This window comes from Zosterops lateralis (assembly GCF_965231275.1).
Source record: "Zosterops lateralis genome assembly, chromosome: Z".
Classification (NCBI taxonomy): domain Eukaryota; kingdom Metazoa; phylum Chordata; class Aves; order Passeriformes; family Zosteropidae; genus Zosterops; species Zosterops lateralis.
Window position 1 is genome coordinate 62400560 of NC_139800.1, and position 25751 is coordinate 62426310.

The window sequence follows — 25751 nt, forward strand, 5'->3', positions numbered from 1 at the left end:
TGCTCTATCAATATCAGCCCTGTGTTTCTTAAATAATAATTTTATACCATCTCTAACTTTATGCACATTAACTACTAGCTGCACCTGCCATGTCTGCATGTATGTGTTTTTCCATATACAGTTTTTTAATCCAACACCATGAAGTATAAACATACATTAGATTCCTTCTCTAAATATTAATAATTATTAATCATACTATCAGTATTAAATAAACCAGTAAGTTTAGTTTACAGAGAGATCAAATGATTTTCTACAGATGGGCCATGGCAAATTCCAACTTAAAAATATCTCTCTCATTACACTGTGATCAATGACCCTAACAGGAAAATTCTCTTTTGATGGAAAGAAAGTTGTACCTCCCTAGTACCAGAAAACAGTGCACTTCTTTATATCTTTATGTATGTGTGTGTGTATATATGTACCTATTAGGATATAAGAAAGTCCATAATGAAGGTCAGCAAAGATCCAGCTAGCTCAGTGTCCTATTATGGGTGCAAAAATTATACTATGCATTACAAAATATATATAAAGAGGAAAAGTGGAGGCAAAACTCACTGATGTGAAATGATTTTTGTGATTTAAGACAAGACACTAAAATTACAGCTTCATAGCCAGCACCCCAGACAATGCTGCACAAGAATGTTTTCACATCCATGTACAAGAACATAAGGGACTTTATCCCAGAGCCAAGTTCAGGTAAGGGAAGAACAGAAAAATAGAAGTGTATAAATCAGTTTCCTTTCCCAGAGTTAGCTCTGCCATCAAGAATGTCCCAATTAGGCATGTTACATGGGCCCATGCAGAGCACAAAAACCACATGGTTTGATGTAACATGCTCATCCAGTAGAGCACTGTGCATACATGTAAGTCACCCACACAGATCAAAACATTTTCAGTTTCAGCTATTCCTCCTTGTTTGAACCCTGTCCCAGAGCTCTAACAACAGTACTTTGGAGGGGAACCTCCAGTTCTGCCCGCTGGCTGCTCTGTCTTGGAGGTTTGAATGAGTTTAAACTCAGAAACGCAAAGAAACCATAAAGAGCAAACATGCCCAAAAGCATGAGAAGGAAGCATGACTTGAGAAATGAAGGAATTACTCTTGAATTCTTCCCTGCCCAGAATAACAATTTCAGCAGGAGGAGCCTGACTGACTTAACCTTCTGCAGCCTCAGACCTGGCGCCAGCCAGACACATGTATTTCTTCTGAGTCCCACCAGGCAGAAGAAGGAATCCAGGCTGTGCTCTAGCCACTATTGATGAAGAAGTCTCTGTCACCACTCTGTTGGCCTTTTAGGCCAACTGTCCTCCATGTCTCAAAGAAAGGGGATCAAAGACAGTTTTGATCACAGAGAAATGCTGACAGCATGTTGCTGAAATGCATATAGCTCCTGTTTAGTTCAATATACCTCTTACATCCCATTTAGAAGTGTCTGAGTGATCCAGTCTCCACTCACCACTGACCATTCTGAAACAAAGGCATTTTCTGTTTCCCACGCACCTGCATTACCTTCTTGTTTGTCTCCTAGTTGCTCATTGCTATATTCCCTGGGTTCAACGTCTTTGAGGAGCTGAGATGTAAACTGCATCACTGGAGAAACTGAGTTCTTCAAAAACATACATCCTCAAATCTTTAATGCAGTTGGTTCCAGTGACCCAGTTTACTGAGCAGCTTCACCAGCTCTACAAAGAAAATGGTAAACTGAGAAAAGAGGAGGAAAACAAGCTGTTAACTGCAGCAAGACGGAAACTCTCCTAGATTAGTTTTTCCACATGCAAAACACCCACTTAACTACACCATCAGCTGATAAAGCCCTAGATATATGGGTGGGTGTTTAAATACGAATCAGATATGTTGACTCACACACTGCCTAATGCCCAGAGCTCACTAAATCAGTAGGTCTCTTATTTTTCAACATTAACATTCCCCAGAGACTTAAAGATCTCTTTTATGTACATCCAGAAATTTGTTGTCTTGAGAAGATTGAATAGCAGCATGTGTATCTCACATTAGCATTCAAGTTAGCATGGAGACAATTAGTGGAACTGGAAATCTCTAAAATTGTTGTAAATGAGTGCACCTCACAGAAATCACTTGCATGACAATATCCATTCTAAATTATCTAGATAGTAACACTTCAGACTCAGGTGTCGGGGTTTTTTTCTTCTACAGAGAGACAAAATGTTAACTTGTTAAAAGGGCAAAAAAAGTCCTTTGAAATTACTTGAAGTACTAGATTTAGCCCAGTTTTCCATCTCCTCCATTCCATTTTTTAATTCAAAAGCCACTACCAGTCTATGCTCTTTTTCTAGTTTAGCCATGCTATCAATTACATTTAGATTTGGAGTACTGAATTGTTTGAGAGGAAAAACAGAATTCAATTTTTGTAGCAAAATAAAATGTAATGAAAATGTTCCAGTGCCCACGATGCATAAATAATTCTTTGAAGTATGAAACGTAGCCTATCCTTTCACTTGTCTTGAAATTCAAAAGAAATGCTTAAAAGAAAAAAACCCAACACACACAGCCATTAAGACAATATGGGTATAATAATACAATTCATTAAAGCAACAAAACAAGTGTTTTCAGAACTTGGCCACAAATTAAAAGAAGGAAAGTAGATTCTTAATAGTCCTATAATATAAGAAATATTGGCACACTGAATCCTTACAAAAGCTGTATACTGAAGTACAGTCTACTCCAGAACAAAGCAAAGTTGTTCAAGAGGTACAGTAGATTGGACCACAGTTTAACATTGTACTATGAATACAGTAGAAAAAAAACCCCACAGTAGAAAAAAACCCCCACAATGGATTTTTTAATCCTTTGATTCTGCCTTGTTTCTATTCAAATAGAGTGCACATGTGCCACTCTGTTTGGAAGGAATACAGTAGTTATTTGGATCCTTATTATACCTGGAGGAGGTGTAAGGGAGGGAAAGAGGGAGAGGAGAGAGAAGATGGGCAAAAACCTTATTTTGTCCTTAGCATATTAACTCTAAATGATGCCTTCTCATACATTGTTTGAAATCAAGTAGTATTAATCAAACAATGGAAGAGCTCTAGGGAAATCAGAAAGATCTAATGCAAGCAGTTAAAGGTGACATGACCTTCTGTAACATCACTTGTCACAGACTTATATGCTGCATACTGGTAAAAGGTCTTGAAAGAAATTGTTTCTTGGTACTGTCCCTTGAATGTAGTGCAAATACAGATGACATTTAAAAAAAACACACATAGGTGGCCTCAAATACAACATGTAAGCTTCTTCACAGCCAAAAGGTAATGAGATGATGTTTAAGTGTTGCAAAGTTAGGACCCTTCCTCTGCAATACATCCCTATTAAAAGCTCATAAATCAGAAGCAGCATGTAATTTAATTGCAATGTATGCCATTATTCCTGATCCATTCCCACCATCTTAAGAAATGCAGGCCAAAATACTGTACAACTCATAATCCATGACAGAGTGGAGGACTGTTGCTCTGTCACAGCAGATACCACACACCAGGTCACCAGAGGGAAGCACAACCATCACATCTGCACACCGAAGAAAACCTTAACATCTTGTGGATTACAATACAGTCTTCTGAGGAAACTGACATTAAATATAAATTGCATTTATTCTAAAGATCTACTGACTAACAAAGAGGATAGAATTTTTGAGAAAATAATTCATTTTGACTTCTAACCTCAACACCTGCAAAGCAGAGTTGGATTCTGGTTATTTACAGGTATGCTAAATCAAAGCCCTATAGCTGTAGAGGACCTAGAAATAACTTCTTAGAAACACCTGAATCTAAAGAATCAGTGGAAAAGTGATGGACTGAAGCTTAACACCACTTCTAATGAATAGGTCATTTTCTCTTAGCATCAGCCTGCCGTTTCTCACAGTGTGGAGACCATCATCAATTGCCTCTGTTCTATGTTTTTCAGCTGATCCAAAAAAAACACCTGCACAGAAGATATTCTGTGTCTTTACATGTTAATATCAGGTATTTGCTCTGGACTGAGATGTAAAATAAAGAAAAAGGAAAAAAAAAGAGCGCTAACTCTGCAGATAGCCACAATGAGTGTTATGTTAATACTTTAACAATGCCCCTCATTAGAACTTCTCTGTATCTGCTTAGATCTTACTAGATGTAGTCCTTCAAAGCTAGGTGGTTTCCAATAAAAACAAAACATTTTCTCTGCCACACATATTACGATCTCAAAATACCTACAGACATTTGTATATTCATACATAAGTAGTATTAAAAGTATAAAAGAAATCAAAAATGAGGGTGAGATTTGGTTCCAAATGAAATGCATTTTAGATGTGCAATTATTGTGGTCAGAATTATACTGTTCAGGACTGTTTGCATTTATATTCATGTTGTCCTGACATGAAATGTACTCTAAGCTTGTGAGCCATGCAACTCAGTGTATATCTGTAAATGTAATATAAAATTATACCATTTGTGTGGATTAGGAAGGATGCATAAAACCACTTGGGCTTTCTCAGATAATTTCCTGGTACTTAATTTGAAGGAAGGATATTCATGGTCCACAAGCTCACTATAGCAGCAGTTATATGCTTCATCTTCACATGAAGCAACATGAAGTCTGCTTCTTTTATGCAATTGCCAAGGATTTTATGCAAATTTTACAGGAGATACATCTTCATTAAAATGTCCAACTTTTATACCACATATTTAAGGAAAATAAAAATCAAATTAACATATTCTGATTTAGGAGTGCCGTATAGGTCTAACCAGATTTATACATTTTGATCTTGGGGTATTCATCTGTAGTAATCATCAGAATGAGTGAACTACTAGATGTAATAATTAGTGTGATAAGCTTCTCAGTAAGATTGAATATATTGCAGTACAGAAGAGTGGAGAATAAAAACAAAAGCATTAGTACTTTTCTACTTTACTTTCTGGTTTTTACATAGGCACTCAAATTATGTCTTCTAACAGAATGCATTTTGTTAGCTTATTCTGGGAAGTGCTTATAATGTAATTTAGTCTGATTTTTAATACGAAATAAGACTTACACGGCAATCAGAGTTCTGTAATGTCAACAACAGAATTTTTATTTACAGTATAATACATTTCTTGGGAACATGTATCAGCAGTAAATATAGTTGATTATACAAGAACATGTAATGTTTTTGCTGTTGTCAGCTTTATATGCCCTCAATATTCAATTGCCAATGTAGTTAAGAGTAAGTAATTTTTAACATTACAATGGCACAGTACTATACCATTTCTCTCATTTTCTTTCAATATTTGGTTCTCATTTATTTTACCTATCTCTTGTATTTACACAATGCACTGTGAACTGAGTAAGAGGTATTTATTTGAAGTATGTCTCCATCTAAAGGTTTCAACATGTACTGTACACTTGAAATGTCAGATGTCTCACAATGCTTTTAGTTCAGCAGAATAAAAATAACTGCATTCTTTCCTTGGCTAAGTATCAATGAAAGACTACTATGCAGGACTACTAAAAATAACACTTTCACAAAATATTGTGAACTAGAATTTTTAAGCAAAATTTTATGATAAATTATCTTACAAAGAACACAATGTCTCATTATAGGTTTTCATTGTTATTATTATTTCATTTCAAATATATTGTTTCCAAATTCTAGTAGGACCAGAAATGCTTCTGTTATAAAATAGCACTTATCCAAGTTATTTTAAGCTTAATGGTATGCTCCAGCCTATTACACTCAGATTTGAAGCTGATTGGTTTTTGGTACAAAAAATGTATGTTACATATTTTAGGTGAAAATATGTAATATACATACTGTTGTAATTTCAGTTAAGTATTTTTTGCCCTGGTATTTATAAATTTCTGTGAATACCCAAAGTATTGGGTAAATCCCAAAGTAAAATCCCAAAGTTCTTAAAGTCTTGGCTTCATTAAAATGTGCTAAAATGATAGCCAAACAAAAAGGAATAAAAATCTCACATTACTATAGGAATTCTTCCTAGAAACGAAACTGGTATTAGGTTATATAGTTATATAGTAGGATTATTTATAATAGCCACTACAATCTGTCTGTGAACCTTGTTGCCATTTAAACCTTCAGGCAAATGCAAATATGCAAAATTATAACAGTCTCATACAAAAAATGATTTCTCTGTGCTATGAATTTCAATTTTATTTTAGATGCCAGCAATACTGAAAGACTGTGGAAATAAAAAGTGGCAAAACTAAATTAAAAAACCAATTGGTTTCTGGCAGGAAAAAAATCCAATTTTTAAAAGAATGCTGGAGATACTTAGGGCGGGGTTTTGGCCTTTTCTCTTCAGGTGACCAAGACAAGACAAAGCATTCCGATTCTGTAGTGCATCTGGGTTTTGTAGTTGTTGCTGGGGTAAGAACAGGCACCTAAAGTTTTCCCAAGGAGTTTACTATGTACTTTACTACTGTATGTAGTACCTCTGACACAGGGATTTTGATTGCAGCATGGACAGCCTTGTTTACCTCTACCCCAGCCAGCCAACTGTAGCACCATATTTTTCTGTTACAGGGGAGAAGAGAAATACCTACCACCAATGTAGATCTTTACATAGTGTACTGTGGGACTGTTGAATTAGTGCACAATGCATTCAAAATATCTATAGGTCCAACATTTAGTTAAATAACCTTTATGTAAGATTTATGTTGATTTGTTCAAGTCTCATTTAATGTCAAATTATGAAGAGGACATTTCATAAAGATAATTCTCCATTTAAATGCAGCGGGTCACCAAACATTATGATGCAATCTAGAGCATCAAATTTGTCCAGCTTCAGTGATTATATGCACTCATAAAAATTAGACTTGATCAACAAAATTTAAACGCATGATTAAGGTGACATTTTCATGTTTCTTTTCTGATATATTAAGGGAAAACCCACCCGGTCCCGTTGTGGAGCACTACATTATATATTTGTTTCCTGATTAATGGATCACATTAGAAAAAACCCTAAAAACATCTGTGTGGTGACAACAGTGATTCTTAGTGGACTATGTAATAGTCAGGCACATGTTCCCAGTAGTCCTTGTTCTTCAACAGCACCCACCTTGCCCACACAGACAGATTATGACTCATATGTACAATCCCTTCTAATTTATTTTCTTGATATCAAATAAAGGCAAAGTTTATGATTTAGTTAGGAGCTAGAAAATACAAGGTAAAATCAGTTCTGCATAATATTGAAAATAATTTTATTTAAAAAATCATACTTTCCTTACTTTTAGAGTCATAAATCTGGCTAGCTTCACACACATATTGTTCTGTGGCTAACTCTGTATGCTCTAAGCAGCCCTCATACTGGGGGGCTTTGTGGCTACTGCCATTGCTATCATACCAGAGGCAAAACTTCTCAGGAAAGTATAGTCAGAAAGCAGGCAAGATGTACTTGCTCACTTGACAACATCCTTTTGTGTCTTGAGCAAATGGCATACTCCAGACACTGTCAAGCTTGAATACAGGGCTTTATTTTTTCCATCTATTCACAGCAAGAATTTAGTTTGCAGTTAAAAATCTCTGCAGGTTCCCTGGCCGAATATAACTTCTGGACATGAAGCTCAAAACCCCAAAGTACTACACTGGCAAGGGATCTGAAGCACTTGGTGTTCGTCCTGTATTCATCTCCATGTGAAAGCCTTTGAATATAACGACCATAAGGACTCAGTCTTTAAGACCATAAAGTGAAGAAACAGAAAAAATCAAGTTCTTACTTTGTTTACTTTACTTGGTAACTCAGTTTTCAACTTCTCGGAAAACAGCTGGTTAAAGTCAGGCACTTCCCTGTTAGAGGTAATTTATGCATTGAATGTACTGCAAAGTGGCACTCTCAGCCGCAAACAGGAGCAGCAATAAATCCACCTGACAGTGTTCTGACAGACACTGTTGCCTGGCTCCTAGAATAAAGTGATAGGATTATAATCAGAAAAGATCTCCTAGGTGCAAGTGAGCTGGGCTTCTTTCACCAACTCAAGCTCATTGTGCTTTTCTTGAGTGAAGAAAGAATTCACTGAGATGGATATATTCATAAGCATCATTCTTCCCATTCTCACTTTTTTTTTTTTTTTTTTTTTTTTTTTTTTTTTTTTTTAAATTTGGCAATTTCCAGAACAGGCATGAAGATGAAGATTTGAGTCCTCATATTGGAGGACTACAGAAAGGAACCCAGAGAATACTGTTTAAAAAACTTCAAATAAAAGGCTGTCTTTAACAAAATTATTTTTCTTTTATTCTCACAATTTCATCCTAAACATGGCTAGTTCTCATTTCTAGTAGAAATGTATACATCTAAATCATCAAAGTCTGTGTAGGAAAAGTCTACAATGAAATTAGAAGATGCCTTGTTATCACTTTATATAATTCTTAAAAGATAGAGTATATATAAATACATACATACATACATATATATATATATATATATATATACACTCTATTATGCAAATTCATAAAAAAGTTGTGTATGGCACATTAACTCCCAGCTGTTTAGCATAATTTGCTATGCAATGACATGTCCATCTCCTAACTTCAAGAGGAAATTGGCTAGCTAATATTTCCTTAAAAGCTATAAGTATTATCTATCAATGCAAGATGTGAAGTAATCAAACCTCTTCTCCATGGAAGTATGTATGGCAGAAGAATCTTCACAGGTACCTTCAAGGATGTTCATTATTCTTCTATTAAATATTAAATTGCTTGGGAAAAAAATCCCCAACAAATATTAGACCAAAGGAGATAAATATTAGTATCTTCAATTGAGAGAATAATGAGTGGCAGAGGTTGGCAGGGCCATCCTGTCCTCCCCACTCACGCAGACATCATCAAGCCCAACCTCCCTACTCACAAAAGGTCACCTCTGAGCACGTTGCCCAAGTCCTGAAAGGTCTTGAATATCTTCATGGATGAACACTTCACAACCTCTCATGGTCCTGGTTGTGACCACAGTCACAGTGAAAGTTCTTTCTCGTGGTCAGATGAATTTTCAGGTATTTTGGTTTGTGGCCATTGATACTGTCCTGTGAAGGAGCACCACTGAGAGGAGGCTGTGTGTCTCTCCCGCTCCCTTCAGCCATTTATACACACCATCAAGAACCCTCCTCCCATGCAGAACAGCAGCTTGCTCAGCCTCTCCTTCTATGCCAGATGTTTTGATGCCTTCATCATCTTCCCTTTGCTGGAATGAAAACCAACTGCCACTCCTCACCCTCCCAGCCTGTCCTGACTAAAAAGCCAGCATACATACACTGCACAACAGACATGACAGAAATTTCACCATGTCTCTGTGACTGTGAAGGAATGTAGCTGCATGTGGACCTCTGAACTCCTACTGGTACTTAATGTGCACACTAATGTACTTGCATGCTGGGTTCTCAGAGAAGGTGTGAGAGACTTTTCCAGAGGCATCTCCTTATTTGTGTGTCTACACCTGGCCTAGGGGGCACATATGTCTTGTTGGATTGGTTTTGAGGGCTCTCCTGGCCATTCATCTTGCACCCTTTTCTTGCCAACTCAGATCACCAATTTCATGACAGGACAAGGGGCAGTAGCTTCAAACTGACAGAAGGCAGGTTTAGATAGGATATTGAGAACAAATCCTTCAGTGTGATGGTAGGGAGGAATTGGAACAGGTTGCCCAGAGAAGCTATGGGTGCCCCACCCCTGGCAGAATTCCAAGGCCAGGTTGGACACGGCTTTGAGCAATCCAGTCTGGTGGAAGGTATTGCTCTGCAGGTCCCCTCCAAATCAAACTGTTCTGTGATTCCTCAATTGAGAAATCACTTTTGTGGGTCACCATCACCTTCCTGCCCCATTTATTTTTAGTTTAATGCTTTCCCCATCAGGTTGGACAGCCTTCTGAGAAAGATTTTGCCCCATGTGGTGAGGTGGATGTCTTCCTAGTAGTTTTCAACCCTCAAAAAGTATCCCCCAGTTGTCAAAACCAAGTCCCTGCTGTCAGTAAGAGCTGTGCAAATGGTAGTTGTCCTTCCAGATCTGTCCACTCCTCCACAGGTAGGATGGAGGAGAAAATGACCTGTGCTCTCTGCCTGCAACCTATTTGGTCATGGAAGAATAAGAACTTGCAGTGTCACCAGAGGAGATCCAATGTGTCTGTTAAAGCAGTTAAGCATTATAGACCAACAGTTGAGAGACTGTCGCAGTTTGCCCTAATTGTGGTAGCCAGGCTTATCTACACAGGGTAATAATTATTCATAGCAAACTGTGTTTAATTCTCAGTATGACACACTCCAACCATACAATCAACTGTTTCACCCCAGGGAAAGGGAAAAGAGCAGCTGGACAGTGGGAACATTTTAAATCAGTTTGAGAGATTATCTGACCATTCCTTAAGTTAGGCAGCTCCAGCAGGCAGTCAGAACATGCAGGACACAGCCCGAAGTAGAAAAGTAGAAATGCACAAGAACAAAAAAACCCCAAACCAACACCAACAATTCCCACCCACCCCCTCCCCTTTAACTCCATGCAGTTATGACTGTGACTTTTGCTTAGAAATAGAAGACCCCAGACACCAGACAGGAGCACTGCTGTATTCTCCAGCAGTATATATACCATATATATATATATATAATAATATACAAAGGTGAGGGGCTCTTTTGGTGTATTTGAAATCATCACAGTATTAAGTAGCTTCTTAAAAATACCGAAAATAAGCTTTTAACCCACCATACTTTTTGTTAGTTTGCAGTCAGTCACTATGCCATGCTCTATTATATGTAGGGGCAGCTACTCCCCAAGACACAGATCCAGCACAGGTGACAAGGAGCAGCAGGGTATGGGACAGAAACACAGCAGTGATTGATACCTATCCCACAGAGGAGGTGAAAAAGATGATGGAAAAAAGACCATAGAAGAAGAAAAATCTCAGCCTTGTAAGATTCACTCAGTTCTAATCTTGTGTGTTTAGGGGATCATGGTTTGATACAACAACAGCAGCTCTGCTAAAAATAGATTATTTTGCGAGGTCAGATACTTGGGAATATGATTATAAGGAAGTGTAAATATCTTTGGAAAAAGCAGCAGAGTGTACTTCAGGCAAAAATGTTACTGCAAAATTCAGAAGAAGGCATTAAGAATGTCATCTTAGTTATTTTTTCCTCACTTAATATTGGCAAGAAATATTTATAATGTGATTTTTACACCTGCCACGTGACTCAAGGACAGAAAATTCATTTGTTTTAGTTCAGTTCAGAACTACCCACTAAGTCTACATCTATCTACAGTCACTTACACCAATGTTTAATGCAAGAGTTCCTATTTCATGAGAGTGCATCTTTCAGAAATACAGCTAATCTTGATAAAAATTTACAAAAGTTTGGGAATCCCATGCTTCTTTTGGAAATTTGCATCAGTGTTGGACTAAAAATACAATGATCATCAATTCTACAAGGAATCCAGCTGAATCCATGGAGACATAGTATGCTGCTTCACCCCTCTGTTGGGCATGCCAATAGACTTATCTCCTACCAGGAAATAGATTTGGGCCTCCCCCTTGCTCCAACCATATTGCACCTTGAATTCAAGAAAGGACTTGCATATATAACTCATCAGGAATTGGAATAAATGGCAAAATAACCACACTTGCACTCTATCAAGAAGCACAGGTTCATGTTACAATAGAAGTACTCAGATCCTTGTCTGGCAGGTGAATTTCTCCATGAGGAAAAAAATTTCAAACTAAAAAAAAACCAAACCTGATGCCCAAGAGGAAAAAGCAAATGGTATCTTATCTATAGAGACAGTTTATATATAGACTTAACAAGGGTGAGTTAAGGCTGGTCTATCTGCCATATCCAGACAGAAACTCAGTAGTCATTAATCACTGACCTGCAGAAGAAGGGATGGTTCCTAGTACCTAGACTGATGAGACAATTGACAATTATTTTCTCAAAGAGATATTACAATGGAAACCAACTCTTCTGAGCATGGTCCCAAATTTAATTATGTGTCGTATTTTAATGAATTTTTAACTATGCTTGTCTAATGTTAATCCGGTAAGAAAAGTTCACAAACACATTTTTCTTTGTGTCTTATCATTAGCCTTAGGATTTCAAAGTAACTTCTAAAGTTAGATGATATTTCTAAGATAAGCAGTCAATGATTTCAATGAGACACACAAGGAATCTCTGAAGACTTGAGAAGAGAAGCCAGATCATGTGAATGCTGAAGCATTCTCTAGCCACTAGGAAACACTGCTTAATTTAATTTAGATAAAATTTACACTCTGCATAGGAAAACACAAGTATTTAAATGACTCCTAATGATACTGAGCTAATGACCTAAGGACTTTTAATATTACTGAAGACTCATGAGTTAATTAGAAAAGTTTACAATAAATCTGCAAACGACTTCCCTCAAGACAGATGCTCAACATGATGATAACCAAACTTAAATAATTAAAAACAAGGTCATTAATGGCACAGATACCAAATATTTGGGATCAATATGGTTGCTTGATACAGGCTGTATTAACTTGGTCTGAAGCACTCTCAACAAGAGGAAAGTTTTAGGAGCAGCATTTGGTGTTCTTAACTGAGAATCCATCACTAGCTTCATTAGTTTGTTAGAAAAGTTACATGACCAGATTATCTTCCCAGGCAGGTGGTATTTCACAGAGAAACTAAATGTATTGCAGCTCACAAGTGAAATTTCTCCTTTCACCAGGGATTTCAGGTACTCATAAAATCTTCATGTTGAGAAGCTTTAAGCATTTCAGCCACGAGGAGACAACGGGCTGTGTTTCGAGTACTGCATCTTTTAAATCTTGATCTTAGGCTTTTTCCATAAACGTAATCACATTTGGGATTAGGGAATATCTTTGTGACTCCTGCCCTTATTTTTAGATAATCCTTGGAAGCATAACAATATTAGTGATGTAGACAGGTTAACAACAGTGTTGGGATCAGGGCTCTATGGGTTCTGCTAGTTGCAGTAGCTAGATGTTAGAGGATCGCTCAGGCTGGAAAGGATTTCCAACTCCTGCTCAAAGTGGGGTCAGCCATGAGGTCAAATCAGGTTCCTTAGAGCTTTTCTCAGTCAGGACCTAGAAACTTCCTATAGCAACTGCAGTTTCCTGAGCAAACTCTTCTACTGCTTAACAATTCTCATGGTAAGAAAGATATTTCAGTCTCAACCTTTCTTGTTTCAAATGAAGCTTGTTACCTTTTCCATCACAGATCACTTGTGCAGTCTAGTTCCATCTTCTTGTTAACCTCCTTATAGGGTGTTCCAGTCACGAGAAGTCTTCTGTTCTCCAGGATCTTTCAAGTTCATTTGCCTCAGCTTCTCTTCAAGGGCTGGTTGATGAGGGCTTAAGCTCCTGATCATGTTGGTAGCCCATCACTGAACTTGCTGAAGTTAACTAATGACTTTCTTGAACTGGCACACCTCAAACTGGATACTCTTCTAGATGCATTCTGGCAAGTGCTGAGGAGTGGAGAACCACTTCCTTGAGTCCACTACCTGCACTTCTGATTGCCTCTCTGCCTGCTAAAACCCCTAGGCCCAGTTCAGACAGCTGCTTTCAGACAACCAATTTCTACTCTGTATCCCCGCAACGGGTTATTTCTCCCCAAGAACAGGATTCTTCCGTCTGAATTGCATGGGGTTCCTATCAGTTCATTTATCCAACCCACTTAGATCCCTTTGAGTGGCAGATCCAGAGTATCAAATGGTTCCACACACCTGATGTAACCCAAAAACTTGATGAGGTGCACTATCATCTCCTGTACATCACTGGAAGGATGATTAAACAGGATTAAACAGGACTTTGCACCATGGTAGTCCACTTGTTACTGACCTCCACGAACCACTGTCCTGAGAGACCAATTATCTAATCTGTTTTGGCTTTTCCCCCTGCCCACTCAGTTATCCATTCAGATCATAAAGTAGTAGACAACATGCTTCTTTTGGGATACAAAAACTAATACAAATATCAAATTCATAAAGCTCAGCAGTACCATATACAAAATCCTTTATCTGCCTAGATGCTAGAAAATTTGTACAGCATAGAATACAACTTCAACTTTTAATATCTACTTCTGAAAATCTACACATTTTATTATTATTAATAAATGCCAGTTATTAGTAAATGTTTGCAACATTATGTCACAAATACATGTATTTAATTGAACGATAGCATTAATTGAGGAGAAGAAAATAAGAAAGGCTAATATTATCACAATAAATATTATTGATGAATTGTGAAATACAGGAAAATGTCATACATTCTGAAACTATTAACAAACTGGAACAATTTGAATCTTTAACTTCGATATGTGAAATAAAAAATGCAACATAAGGACTGAGCCATATAAAATAATTTTCAAAGAATTTGCCTCTTCCTCAACAATAAGCCTCTCTGCTCCCACACAAAACAGATTCAATAGATAGTGCATGTTCTATTGTAATTTTACATGACATTTCAACAAAACCAGACACACTTATTGGACAGTCAGAATAAAATTAAATTGCAGGTGGGAAAATTGTCCATCAAACACTGTGAAGGGAGACATTTTGAAAAAGATATCATATATAAACCCAGTTAAAAAATTTTACCTAGTTAAAAAAAGAAGAGGACATGTATGCCCTTGAAGTAGAGAAGACTTACTGTATCATGTTGCCTGTTATCTTTTCCTGATACGATCAAGAAGTAGTTCCATGCCAGCAGCAACAACAAAGCCAGTGGTATCATGTAGAGCTCAAAGTTCCAGACCACAAAAAGAAAAAGCTAGAAGACAGAGCAGGAAAAAAAGTGATTGAAATCAGCATTACATTAAACCCTTATGCTGAGTAAAGACTAATAAATTAAAACAATTCTAAAGAAATCCACCTCTCCTTAGACAGGAATGTTGTCCAACTACTTTGCTGACTCACTCTTACCTGCATGATACAACTGCTACACTTCCCAATCCTTCCTATCTTAATTCTTGGAAAAGAAAAAATGATGTACTATCACCTAAGAGGAATATTAATTGTTGTCTCATAAAATAATGCTTTTGTGAATAATGCAACAGAGCATAAAAAAAAAGATTACATTTTAAGAAAAGTTAGCTGCTTTCATGAATCATAGAATTGCTTGGGTTAGAAGGGACCTTAAAGGCCACCTAGATCCACCCCCCTCAACACAAGCAGGGGCATCTTTCACTAGACCAGACTGCTCAGAGCCTCATCCAACTTAGCCTTGAACACCTCCAGGGATGGGGCATTTACAACTTCTCTGGGCAATCTGTTCCAGTGCCACCACCCTCAACAAAACCAAATTTGTTCCTAATATCTAATTTAAACCTCTCTCTTTTAGTTTAAAGTCACTACCCCTTGTTGTATCACTACACACCCTTGTAAAAAGTCCCTCTCTGTTTTTCTTGTAGGTCACAGGGATGTGATTAATTTAAGAAAGCTTCAACATGTTATTCCATCTGGTTTTAGCTTTGAAACAACCCTGAAGAAGTGTAAAGGTGGCATGAGAATTGATTAAAGATTAATTTCTAATTTAGAAGAAAGAACATGGTCATTTTGTACTAATGTCATACAAACAAGCAGAAGTAACATTTAGAAATCTTTTGCATGGAAAACTAGCAAAAAAATCACAGTAAAATCTAAAATCATATGATTATTTTAATGAAAGTATATTAAAATAGAACTGACCATAGACTCATCAAAATAGGCTTAAAAAGAATGCTGAGAAGCCACCTAAGTCTGCCACTTTGAAAACTTTGATTTATTGCAGTGTTAGCTCAAAATAGCTCAAGTGCTCTCAGACCAGGGGCTGCCAGAAGCCTGGTTGGGTTACATCTCCAAGAAATATGTGCCTAAATAATTGGGGCTGCTCTTCAGCATGGGATCAACTTAGTGATCACACTGCCGGAGAAACCCATCCCCACTGCCAGCTCCATACACCACTGTCTGGACATTGTTCCCTACTGATGCTGCTACAAAATTAATGGTTTACAGGAAAGAACTAAAAATAATTGGACTCAGATGGGGTCAAACTAAAACCATTTTAACCTCCAATTTTCCCTATCAATGAACCCCCCTTTTACTTAAGCCAGCTGTAGCCACAACCTGGGTTTGTTCTCTTCAACAAACAACAAAACACTGAAATGCAACAACAACCATGAAAGCAAATCACACTATGTCCCACAGCTGGATATACATAGTCTTCGGCTAGGTTTTTGTTTGGAGTTAGAACAAAATGCTCTTATCAAATACAAGCACCCACGTAGAAAGCAAAAATAAGTCTACATTTTAGGTAATCTCTCTCAAGATCGGCTAACTTACCTCACCCCTGTGCTTTCTACCACTCTTCACTATGTGTCACAGCACAGCTGGTCTGTAGCTGGACAGATAAATTTGGCCATAAAAAAGAAACCTAATTTGGCTAGCCTAGTTTCAATATAGAGAAGAAGTAAACATGTCCCCCTGTGAGCAATGGTAGGATGGATTTGAACTCAAACAGGGGGTCCCAGCCAATCCCATTCAATCCTGAATGCAGACATATCATTGGCCAGGGAGCTGGGCGGTGCTGAAACCCCGAACAATCACCTCTCCCAGAATGGGAATTTTGAACCCCCTATAAAAGAGAATGCCAAACAATAAATTGGGCTGTTTGTCACATGATCCTCGGTGAGGCCTGTCATGTCTGTCTCCAACCTACGACCGTAACGTAGTAACTGTGTATATGCAAGCCTATGAAACTGCGAGACAAACGTGGTTACCAAAGAACTGAAAAAGCAATGTGTGTGAGGCAAAAACCAGGACACTGGCCCTTCTAAAAGTTTTTCATTTGCAAGGAAAATGGTTTTTTATTGTTGTTTAGTTTAAAAGGAAATCTGTTAGACATAGTAATACATTAGAAATTGTGCTGGTTTCAGCAAGGGTAGAGCTTATTTCTGCCTAGTAGTTGTTTTGATTCAGAATGAGAATGGTGCTGATAACACACTGATGTTTTGGGTTTTTTGCTGGGTCCAAAGTCAAGGACCTCTTTTCAAATTGTCTCATGCTCTGCTAGTGGAAGGTATTCAAATTAAACTGGGAGCACAGCTGTGACAGATGACTCGAACGGACCAAAGGGGTATTTCCATACCACAGAGCATCAGGCCCAGGATATAAACTGGGGGGACTTACCTAGAAGGGTGAGTGATCTGGGTTCAGGAAGAGGGATCTGGCAAGTGTCAGTAGGTGTTGAAAAACTGCATTGCGTTGTTTTGTTAGGTTTTTTTGGGGTTTGTTTGTTTGTTTGTTTTTCTGTTTTTTATTACCATCATTATTTTTATTTACTATTATTTTGGCATTTCACTTTACTTTCAATTATTAAGCCATTCTTATGTCAACATAGAAACTTTACTTCAATTCTCCTCCTCATTTCACAGGATGTGGGGGAAGAGAGGAGGGGTTTCAGCAGGTGGCTGTGTGGTGTTTCATCTCCAGCTAGGCTTAAAACTACACTAGAAGCAAACAACATCCCATTGCATTCAAGAGCTGTTCTGTGACCTTGCTGTTTATAAGAGAGTGGTAAATCAGATGTAACCAACTTACAACAAACTTTGTGTCTTGAAAGAAAAGCAAAATATCCTTGCATGCTTTAACTCCAGAAATACCCTGAGTCATTTGATGCACACTGAAGGGTGCCCTGGAAGCCAGCAAACAGCACTAAGTATCAAAAAAATAATTAGAGATTACCTGTTGAGAAAAGGCAACACATACAATCTTTCTTAGAGCCCAAGCTGAACTTTGGTTAAAAAGTGGTTAAGAAAATCAAGTGCTATTCAAACACTCCCTGTCCCCAGAGAAAAAAAAAGCCAACAATCTACACACAGTCTCAGGAGACATGGACCTGACTGGAGTCTGAGGTACGTGGTCATCACATACTCTGTACTCCAGAATATCAATCAATTCTCATCCAAACATTTGTCACTTGAAGTTTCTAAAGGCCAAATGACCTTCAAGGGCAATAATTCCTTACAGTACTGGACTCGGAGGGCCAGTAAAATATATTAAGATATTACTTTTATACAAATTGTATGGACATGCCATTCAAAAGTGTGGATATTACACCTGTCATCTCCTGAAGATGATTTTGCTGACCTGCCACCTTAATTTCCATCTAGTCTGAATGAATTTTAACCAGCTCTTCCTTTCAGGCAACTGTCTCATCCAGGTACTACACAAACATTGCAACACAAATGAGATGTGAGACCAGCACAGTTATGGCCCTCTGACCTAAATGGCCTCATTAGTCTTCCCAGACAAGAAATGCACTCATGAAATGAATATGAGAGAAAAAAAAGCAGATTTCCAGTATCAGACAAAACTTCTAAGTAAACCTGAGCAAACCCAAAGTCTGGTGCAGGACAACAAGGAAGCTCCAGGACTTGGTTCTTACAGATAAAAGGCCTGATAGTTGAGGTGAAAAAGAAGGAAGTGGTATGTACAAACCCTCATGAAAGGTGGAGAAGTAAACCAACATTCCATTAAGCAAGTATAGGCTAAAAAGTCCCACATTCAAACCAAGCCAGAAAAGCTAATGAATAAGTATAAAAGAACACTTCTGGGAATTGCCCATGTCTGTAAAGCATCTAGTGGAGTGTATCTGGCATGATATCTTCCAAGAAAATAATGGCTGTCTGTGTAAAAAAGGGATGCTCATCACTACTGAAACAAGCTAACTATTTGAAGAGATGAATGTGAGTCTCAAAGGTTACAGTTTAATACAACTGCCATTTCCTATACAGAAGAATGTAAGGAAAGGCTTTTTTAATCTCTCCCATGAGATCAACGTTTTCAGAGTCACAGGCATGAACTGGCCATTTACAACATCACATCAGTTTATACTCTTAGTGAGAGACACATGCATTAAATGATCATTCAGAGAGACATATGACTCTATCCCTAGTGTACAACACTTCAAAAAATAATTTAAGTTAGGATACTGAATATCCTATTCTTTTGCAAAGTACAGTATATTTTAAAAAGAAATCTCATCCAAAATGATTAACACTTCCTACTGTTCGGAAAAAAAGCCTGCCCTTTCAAACTAGCAGCTGTGGATCATTAGCTTTCCAGTGATGAGATGTGTTTGATGAGTATTTTTCTTTCTAATTAAGAGACAAGATTCTCTATTTGACTATCTTCTAACAGAAGTGAAGAGAAAGATTTCTGCCTATGTCGAAAGGCCATATTCTACAGAACAATTATTTCAGATTTCTTTTTATCTACCTCCACCCAACCTCTTTTCATTTTTAACAAAATCCTGTTTGCACTCACAGACTTCACAGCATTAACACATTTTTCTTAGCTCTTCTCCTTTTTCCCTTTTGCTTCTATTTTGGCTGCTAGCAGAGAAGAGCATGTAAAAAAAACAAAAAAAAAGGATCATTCACATAGGAGACACTGACCTCATCCTCAGGTACAGGAGAGACCTGAGGACATGATGAAGTAGGGCTGCAAGAACTGCTGTTTGAAAGCTTTATGACAAAACTAGAAATGGTGCACTCCGCAGAAATGCCTGGTTTCAGTGGACCAGATATTGGCATTGGTAGCACCCAGAGCCATGACCTGTAATGTGTTGGGAGACATCACTACTGCTGTTGTCTCACACAGGGCACAACATTCATGCTGCAGTCTCCTTCTCAAATTGTGGCTTTCCCTGATCCTTTTCACGGAGCATCTTTACAGCCTCATTTACATATTATCTATATCCTTGCCTTTTATTTATAACCAATCTCTTGATTACCCTGGAAACACAAAAGTTGGCTGCACAGCATTTTGGCACAATCACGAACAGATAACTCCAAATACTGCACTCCAATCACAGCGTCTTCCATTTACCATTTAATCTTAAAAGGACAATTTTATTACCTGAGGCTTTGCCCCTTGATGTATTCTCACAAGATTAGAAAGAATGAGAGAGAACCCATATATGTGCTTGATACAGACTGTGTACCAAGTACTGCAGGTTTTAAGGCTCCTGCCTGGTGTTTTATACCATGAAACACTGGCAACTACTTTGTATTGTACTTTGGAGAGATAATAGCTTCTTCCATTATGAAACTAGTCAGTTAGTCCTAGCAATCACAGCTCCTCTGATCTTGTACAATGCTTTTTATAAAAAAATCAGAAAGAAGCATTTCTTTTAGCTGCTACAGATCTCAAATACGCTAGCATTAATGTAAACACTTATAGGAATCCACTCCAGTGCAGTGTCTTCATTCAGATAAGTCTGAAAGAAATATGCCTTTTAAACTCACTCTAAAGCATACTCCACCAGTTTTTCTTCTCAGCCTTTCAATTTTAGTTCCAATTACCTGAGTGCTAGGAGGAAGTGCAGTATGAAAGATTTGCATCTGAAACACATTATCTGTTACTCTGTTTTTCTGTACTTATAAAAAATTAACTTGAAAATAGTAAAAGCATGCAATGTGTATGCAAAACCCAATATAATTCCCACTTGCTTTATTTTGACAGATTTTCAGTTCAACCTTGAATTAGTGTTGGTTCTCTTTTTTAAATGCCTGAGGTCTTGGGAGTCTGAGAAATGCAGAATAATTAGTATTTTTGATTCTCTAAGAACTTTTCCTTTATCTCAGAAACAAATAGGGAATTGTTTGAATTCTCTCTCTCTTTGCTGGAATTAGAAGAACTGAGTTAACTGCAATTTCGAATTTATTACCATTATTTCTATTTATTTCATATAGAAAGAGAAAAAAGAGATATGTCCATGACAAATAAAACAAGAACTTAAGAGAATGGATGAAGCATTAATTAATGCCAGTCCCAATGGGGCTTTTGGTGTATTTTGACGAAATACATATATTAGCACTTGTTAGAGCACTTGGGTCCCTTACCTAGAAGAACACACACACAAAAAAAATTAATTAAATGATGGCATTAGATGAGGAAAAGAAAATAAGAAAAGGCTAATGTTAAGCTCAATGAATATTAATCATGAATTGTGAAAGACAGTAAAATGTGATACATTCTGAAAATGTTAACAAACTGAAATAATTTTAATCTTTAACTTCAACATGTGAAATAAAAAATGCAACATAAGGATTTACTAGGTAGGACATTTTTGGTCACAAGTTTTCCATGTTGTTAATCTGTACAACAAACCAAAGGTTCTATTTCATGTCACTCTTTTATCTATGTACAGTGTACCCACTCATTACTAAAGCAACAATTATGATAACTTGCCAGCTATATGTGACTCACTTATCTGCATGAAACCACCCAGTTTGTGGAACACATTTACAGCCAGAACAACCTTTATGCTGATACTGCTATCCAATCACACCATAATGTACATTGCATGTCCACAAGATTGTCAGCATCAACAAAATGTTCTATTTAAAATCCTGAAAAAAGTTATTTAATTATTTGCTTTTTTCCTTACAACTTCTATCAGATGTTTCAAAATCATTTTCCAGAAGCACCACAATCTTTACTTAGAAAATATCAACAACTTCAAGAATACAAACTTCAGAGCATGAATGAAATGCCACTTTAAACAGCACATGGATTACAGATATAAAATTTGTACTTCTGTAACCAGTTGCTATTGTAACTAGTAACAAAAGCTAGGTGGAAATAAAAATGACACCACCCGAAAAATATTTTTAAAATGTGGTATCTCTTGGGTCGTTTTTTCCCCTTCACTTACGAGTTTCTGAGCTGCATCATTACATCTGTGTAGTTAGTATCCAGGATAAAATTAAAGGGCAAAATATAGTTCACTGAGGTAATTCCCATACACGCAGCTCCTGCCCTTCTTAGGCCATTTCAAGATGGATTTGTTCTGTCAGACTGCTAAAATGCTGACAAACTATCAGAAATTGACAGTACTTTTCCCGTGAGCACTGACACCTGGGATCAAGTTAAAAATGACTAACTAGGGTACATTAGATCAAAAGCACGTCTGAGAACGGGGCTACTAGGGTCACTGAACCTCGATCCCACCTTAATACCTCATTTTCTGAACAATACCCAACTGTTCACTGAATGGCCTTGTCTCAGTGACATTACCTAAAACCTGCTCTACATATTATTTTCCAAAGTAAAAAAGTGTATTTTCTACATAGTATTTTCCAAGTAAAAAAAGTGTTTTTAATGTCCCCAGATTGATTTTCAGAGAATCACAGAATAGTTAAGTCTGGAAGGGACCACACTGCATCATCTGGTCCAACCTCCCTGCTCAAGCAGGGTCATCCCAGAGCACATGGCACAGAATTGTGTCCAAACAGACCCTAAATATCTCCAGCAAGAGAGAAAGAATCACTTCAGAAGAAAAATCTAAGGCATTGACTTTGTGAGAAGTGTAATATCTCACTATGGATCATGCTAGATAACTACAGCTATTTATGCAAAATGGATTGGTGATCCTAGGAGCTCTGTACTGTTTTAAACTGTGTTGTGCTGAAAAAGATCGCATGCAACCAGGGATCTACATATTCACATCTTCCTTCATTTTGTAGGCATTTTATCACTTTACCTGGGCATTAATTTTTTGTCATCTATGTCTTGCAGTACAATTTGAAAAATGTAATTTCTTCAGACAATCCAGGAACAAAATGTTACCATTGCCCCCTTCCTTTCTTACTGCTTGATGAGGAGCTGATGGGCTTTGAACCCGCCTCCTCTTCCTCCCAAATGCTTGAAGATTGTAAAATTAAATTGTCCATCAAAAGTTATTAAACTGGGTATAGAGAAAAAAAATATTTCGTACCTTCTTCAGCTTAATTACACTTCACTGTATGTCTACCGGAATTCAGACAACATACATACTCCCCAGACACCTGTATGAAAGTTGCAGAAATACTGTTTTCTGTACATCACATACTGCATCAGATTTAACTTTTTCTTAATCTGCTCCCTCCCTTATCTTCTATCTGCTTTTGCAGATGAAGGAAATTCATTTTAACACTTTAAGAAAACACTAGAAAACATTTAATAGGGTAGAAATAGTCACCAAATACTGGAAAATACAAAACTTTCAGACTTACTTTTTCCAAAGCAAAGTATAAGTACGTTTTTTAATGAAAAGTAAGTAACTTACTATAAAAATTGTAAATATGAATGATGTAAACTTCACAAATGCTTAAACTGTGCCCATATTCACTGGTATGTCAGAAAACCAAAATAATCCCTCCTTGCTATCCATTCACAAATAACCACCACCAAAATAAAAGGACCATTAGGACATTAGGAAGCACAACCTTCGATAAAGTCCTTTGGCTGTAGGAAAAGTGATGCTTTACCAACTGTCAAAGTGAAACTGACAGCAATAAAATTTAAACTGTATGAATGAAGACTAAAACCATGTGGCTAAAGGTGTAAAAGCAGACTGTGACTTCCAGCAATAAAATGCAAAAATACTGGGTTTTGGTTTGATAACGACCAGTATGTCTGGAACAAAGAGAATCACTGGCTTCCCTATGGAGAGACACTTCCATAAGCTATTCTAAAGTCTCATTCCACAGACTGCAATTCTAATGCCTTTATTATATTGAAGAAACTCTCTCCAAGTAGGTCTAATCATTAAATTATTTCAACTTTTCAAGACCATCAGTCAACCTGAGTGACCTCTTCAGGCTGATTTTTATACTCATAACTTATGACCTGCTTCATTATGTTGTTCTGTGAGGTCTGGAGTATTGGTTGAGTGTAACTGTATAACAGCAAATAAATAAAAAGCCTAGGATTTGTTCCTCTATCACTGACCAGCTCTTAAGTACATAACCTTCAATTTGTTCATACAGTGTAAGAAAATGTTTTTCTACCTTTTAATGTACTTATTTGTAAATAAATTTTAATAAATAAATTCATTTCAGCAATTAATTTCAGCTATCTTGCCATTATTTGTAACTTCATCTCCCAGTCTTGTAATCTTGTAATTAAAAAAAAAAAAAATCTCCTTAACTGATCTCAAGACTTTCCCCGCAAAACTTCAGTTCTCAGAGTTTGCAGATGGATGTGTAGCATCTATAGCTATGCATGCCTGTTCCTATTCACAACTCTAATATTAATCCAGGGATGACGTTACCAACTCCTTCTAGTCTATTTACAGTCTTTTATTCTTTTCCTATGAACATCCTGTAGTCTTCCACCCTCAACGATCTGTTTGAAATAACTTTGATGCCAGAGATATCTACACGTTAGCATGCAGGCTATGTGTTTTTCTTCAGTATTTACCAAGTCTTTAAATTTCCCTGTGCAGAGTATGATTGTAGGTTGCAGAAATGAGAAGTTAGCAGAAAATAACAGTTTAGATCACAGAGTGAAGCAGCTCCAGGTGTTTGAACAACTCAAATCCTGTACTTATATGTCTGTCCCCAGGCTGATGTCACTGAGACGAGTATTTTTTGTTCTCTACTAGGATAGCTGTAATTATATTCTGCAATGCTTTCTTTAAACAAAATGCAAAACAAAACTCTCCAAGCTCATTTTCAGTTGGCATATTTTTTCCAGTAGACTAGAGCAGGTCTCAAGAAAGCCAAAATATATTCACATACTTCTATGTAAAAGTTACCAAATTGCACAATAAAGAACACAATGACTTCTGTTATCAGCATAAACAGTGCTAAACTCCAAATATTTCAGTGAGATAAAGAAAATGCAGAAGTTAGGATGCAGTTCATTAATATGTACGTATCCTGTATAGTTTTGTCTCTTTTTATGGTAAAACACAGCACAAAGGAGTGGGAGGATGTCTATTAGCAATCACGTCACAGTTTGGTAGAATCAGTTATGAATTATTAAAGAAATGTAATTTATAATATAACTAGCTTATTTACTAGCATATCACCACTCAGTCTTTGGTTGAGTTGACTTCTTTGTGTCTTTGCTAAACTTCTCTGGTTTGCAAAGCTCCACTCATGTGCTTTTGAGAAAACTCATCAGACTCATACAGCCTTTCTTGCAAAGCAATATCCTGAACTGTTGGTCGTTGTACAGGAAATGGAGATACCTGGTTAACAAATACACTTTTCTCACCTTACAATGTCTGATGCACTTTCAGTCTTCTAAAAAGTTTCTCTCAATATCTGCATAACTGATCTGTTTAACAGGGCAAGCATAAAACTGACATCTTGGAAAATACAGAGGCGCTTTATTAAAAAAAAAAAAAAAAAGAGTATCAAAAGTAGACTTACCAAACAAAACTGAATTATTTTTGTTAAAAACTGAAAGCCCTGTTACATTTTGGTTAAAATTAAGTAACTATTCATATAAGATGGTGGAAAAAGACAGGAGTGGTGAAGGATGAAAGAGAAGTAAAGGTGAACAACATTAAGAAGTTCACATTTTTGAATCACATACTTTTAAGCAACACCAAGTTCTGTGGGCGGGCAGCAGTAAGCTGGATAGGGCAACCACTATCCAAAACACAGAGAGAGTATACCATGTAATTTAAGAGCCTGCAAACATTTTTTTTTTGTATCTTTAAATCTGATTTTAATGTTCACTCTTGTGAGATATATTGAGAAATAAAATTTTTAATCTATAACATGCAATGTAATTTTTCAAAACAAATAAATTCAACAACAAAACATATTTTCTTTCTTATGATCCTAGGTGGAGAACCGTTGTCTACTGCTTTCATTGAGGTGATGTTTCTGCAGGGAGAAGTATATTTTCATGCTATTGAAAACACCAGTTGTTTTTCTGTAATAAATTTAATTATATCCGTATTTTCATGAACTACATTAAATCATATTTAGCAGAGAGACCTGTGTCTTG

At 37.0% G+C, this 25751-nt stretch overlaps 1 protein-coding gene across 1 annotated transcript in view; it reads right to left on the reverse strand.

Moving 5' to 3' along the window:
- Positions 1-25751, reverse strand: part of MCTP1 (multiple C2 and transmembrane domain containing 1) — a gene marked incomplete at its 3' end in the record, with an annotated part of 205984 nt that overhangs the window by 34034 nt on the left and 146199 nt on the right. Inside the window, 1 exon segment of the mRNA XM_083884436.1 lies at positions 14629-14748. Coding sequence (XP_083740562.1) covers positions 14629-14748 — 120 coding nt within the window.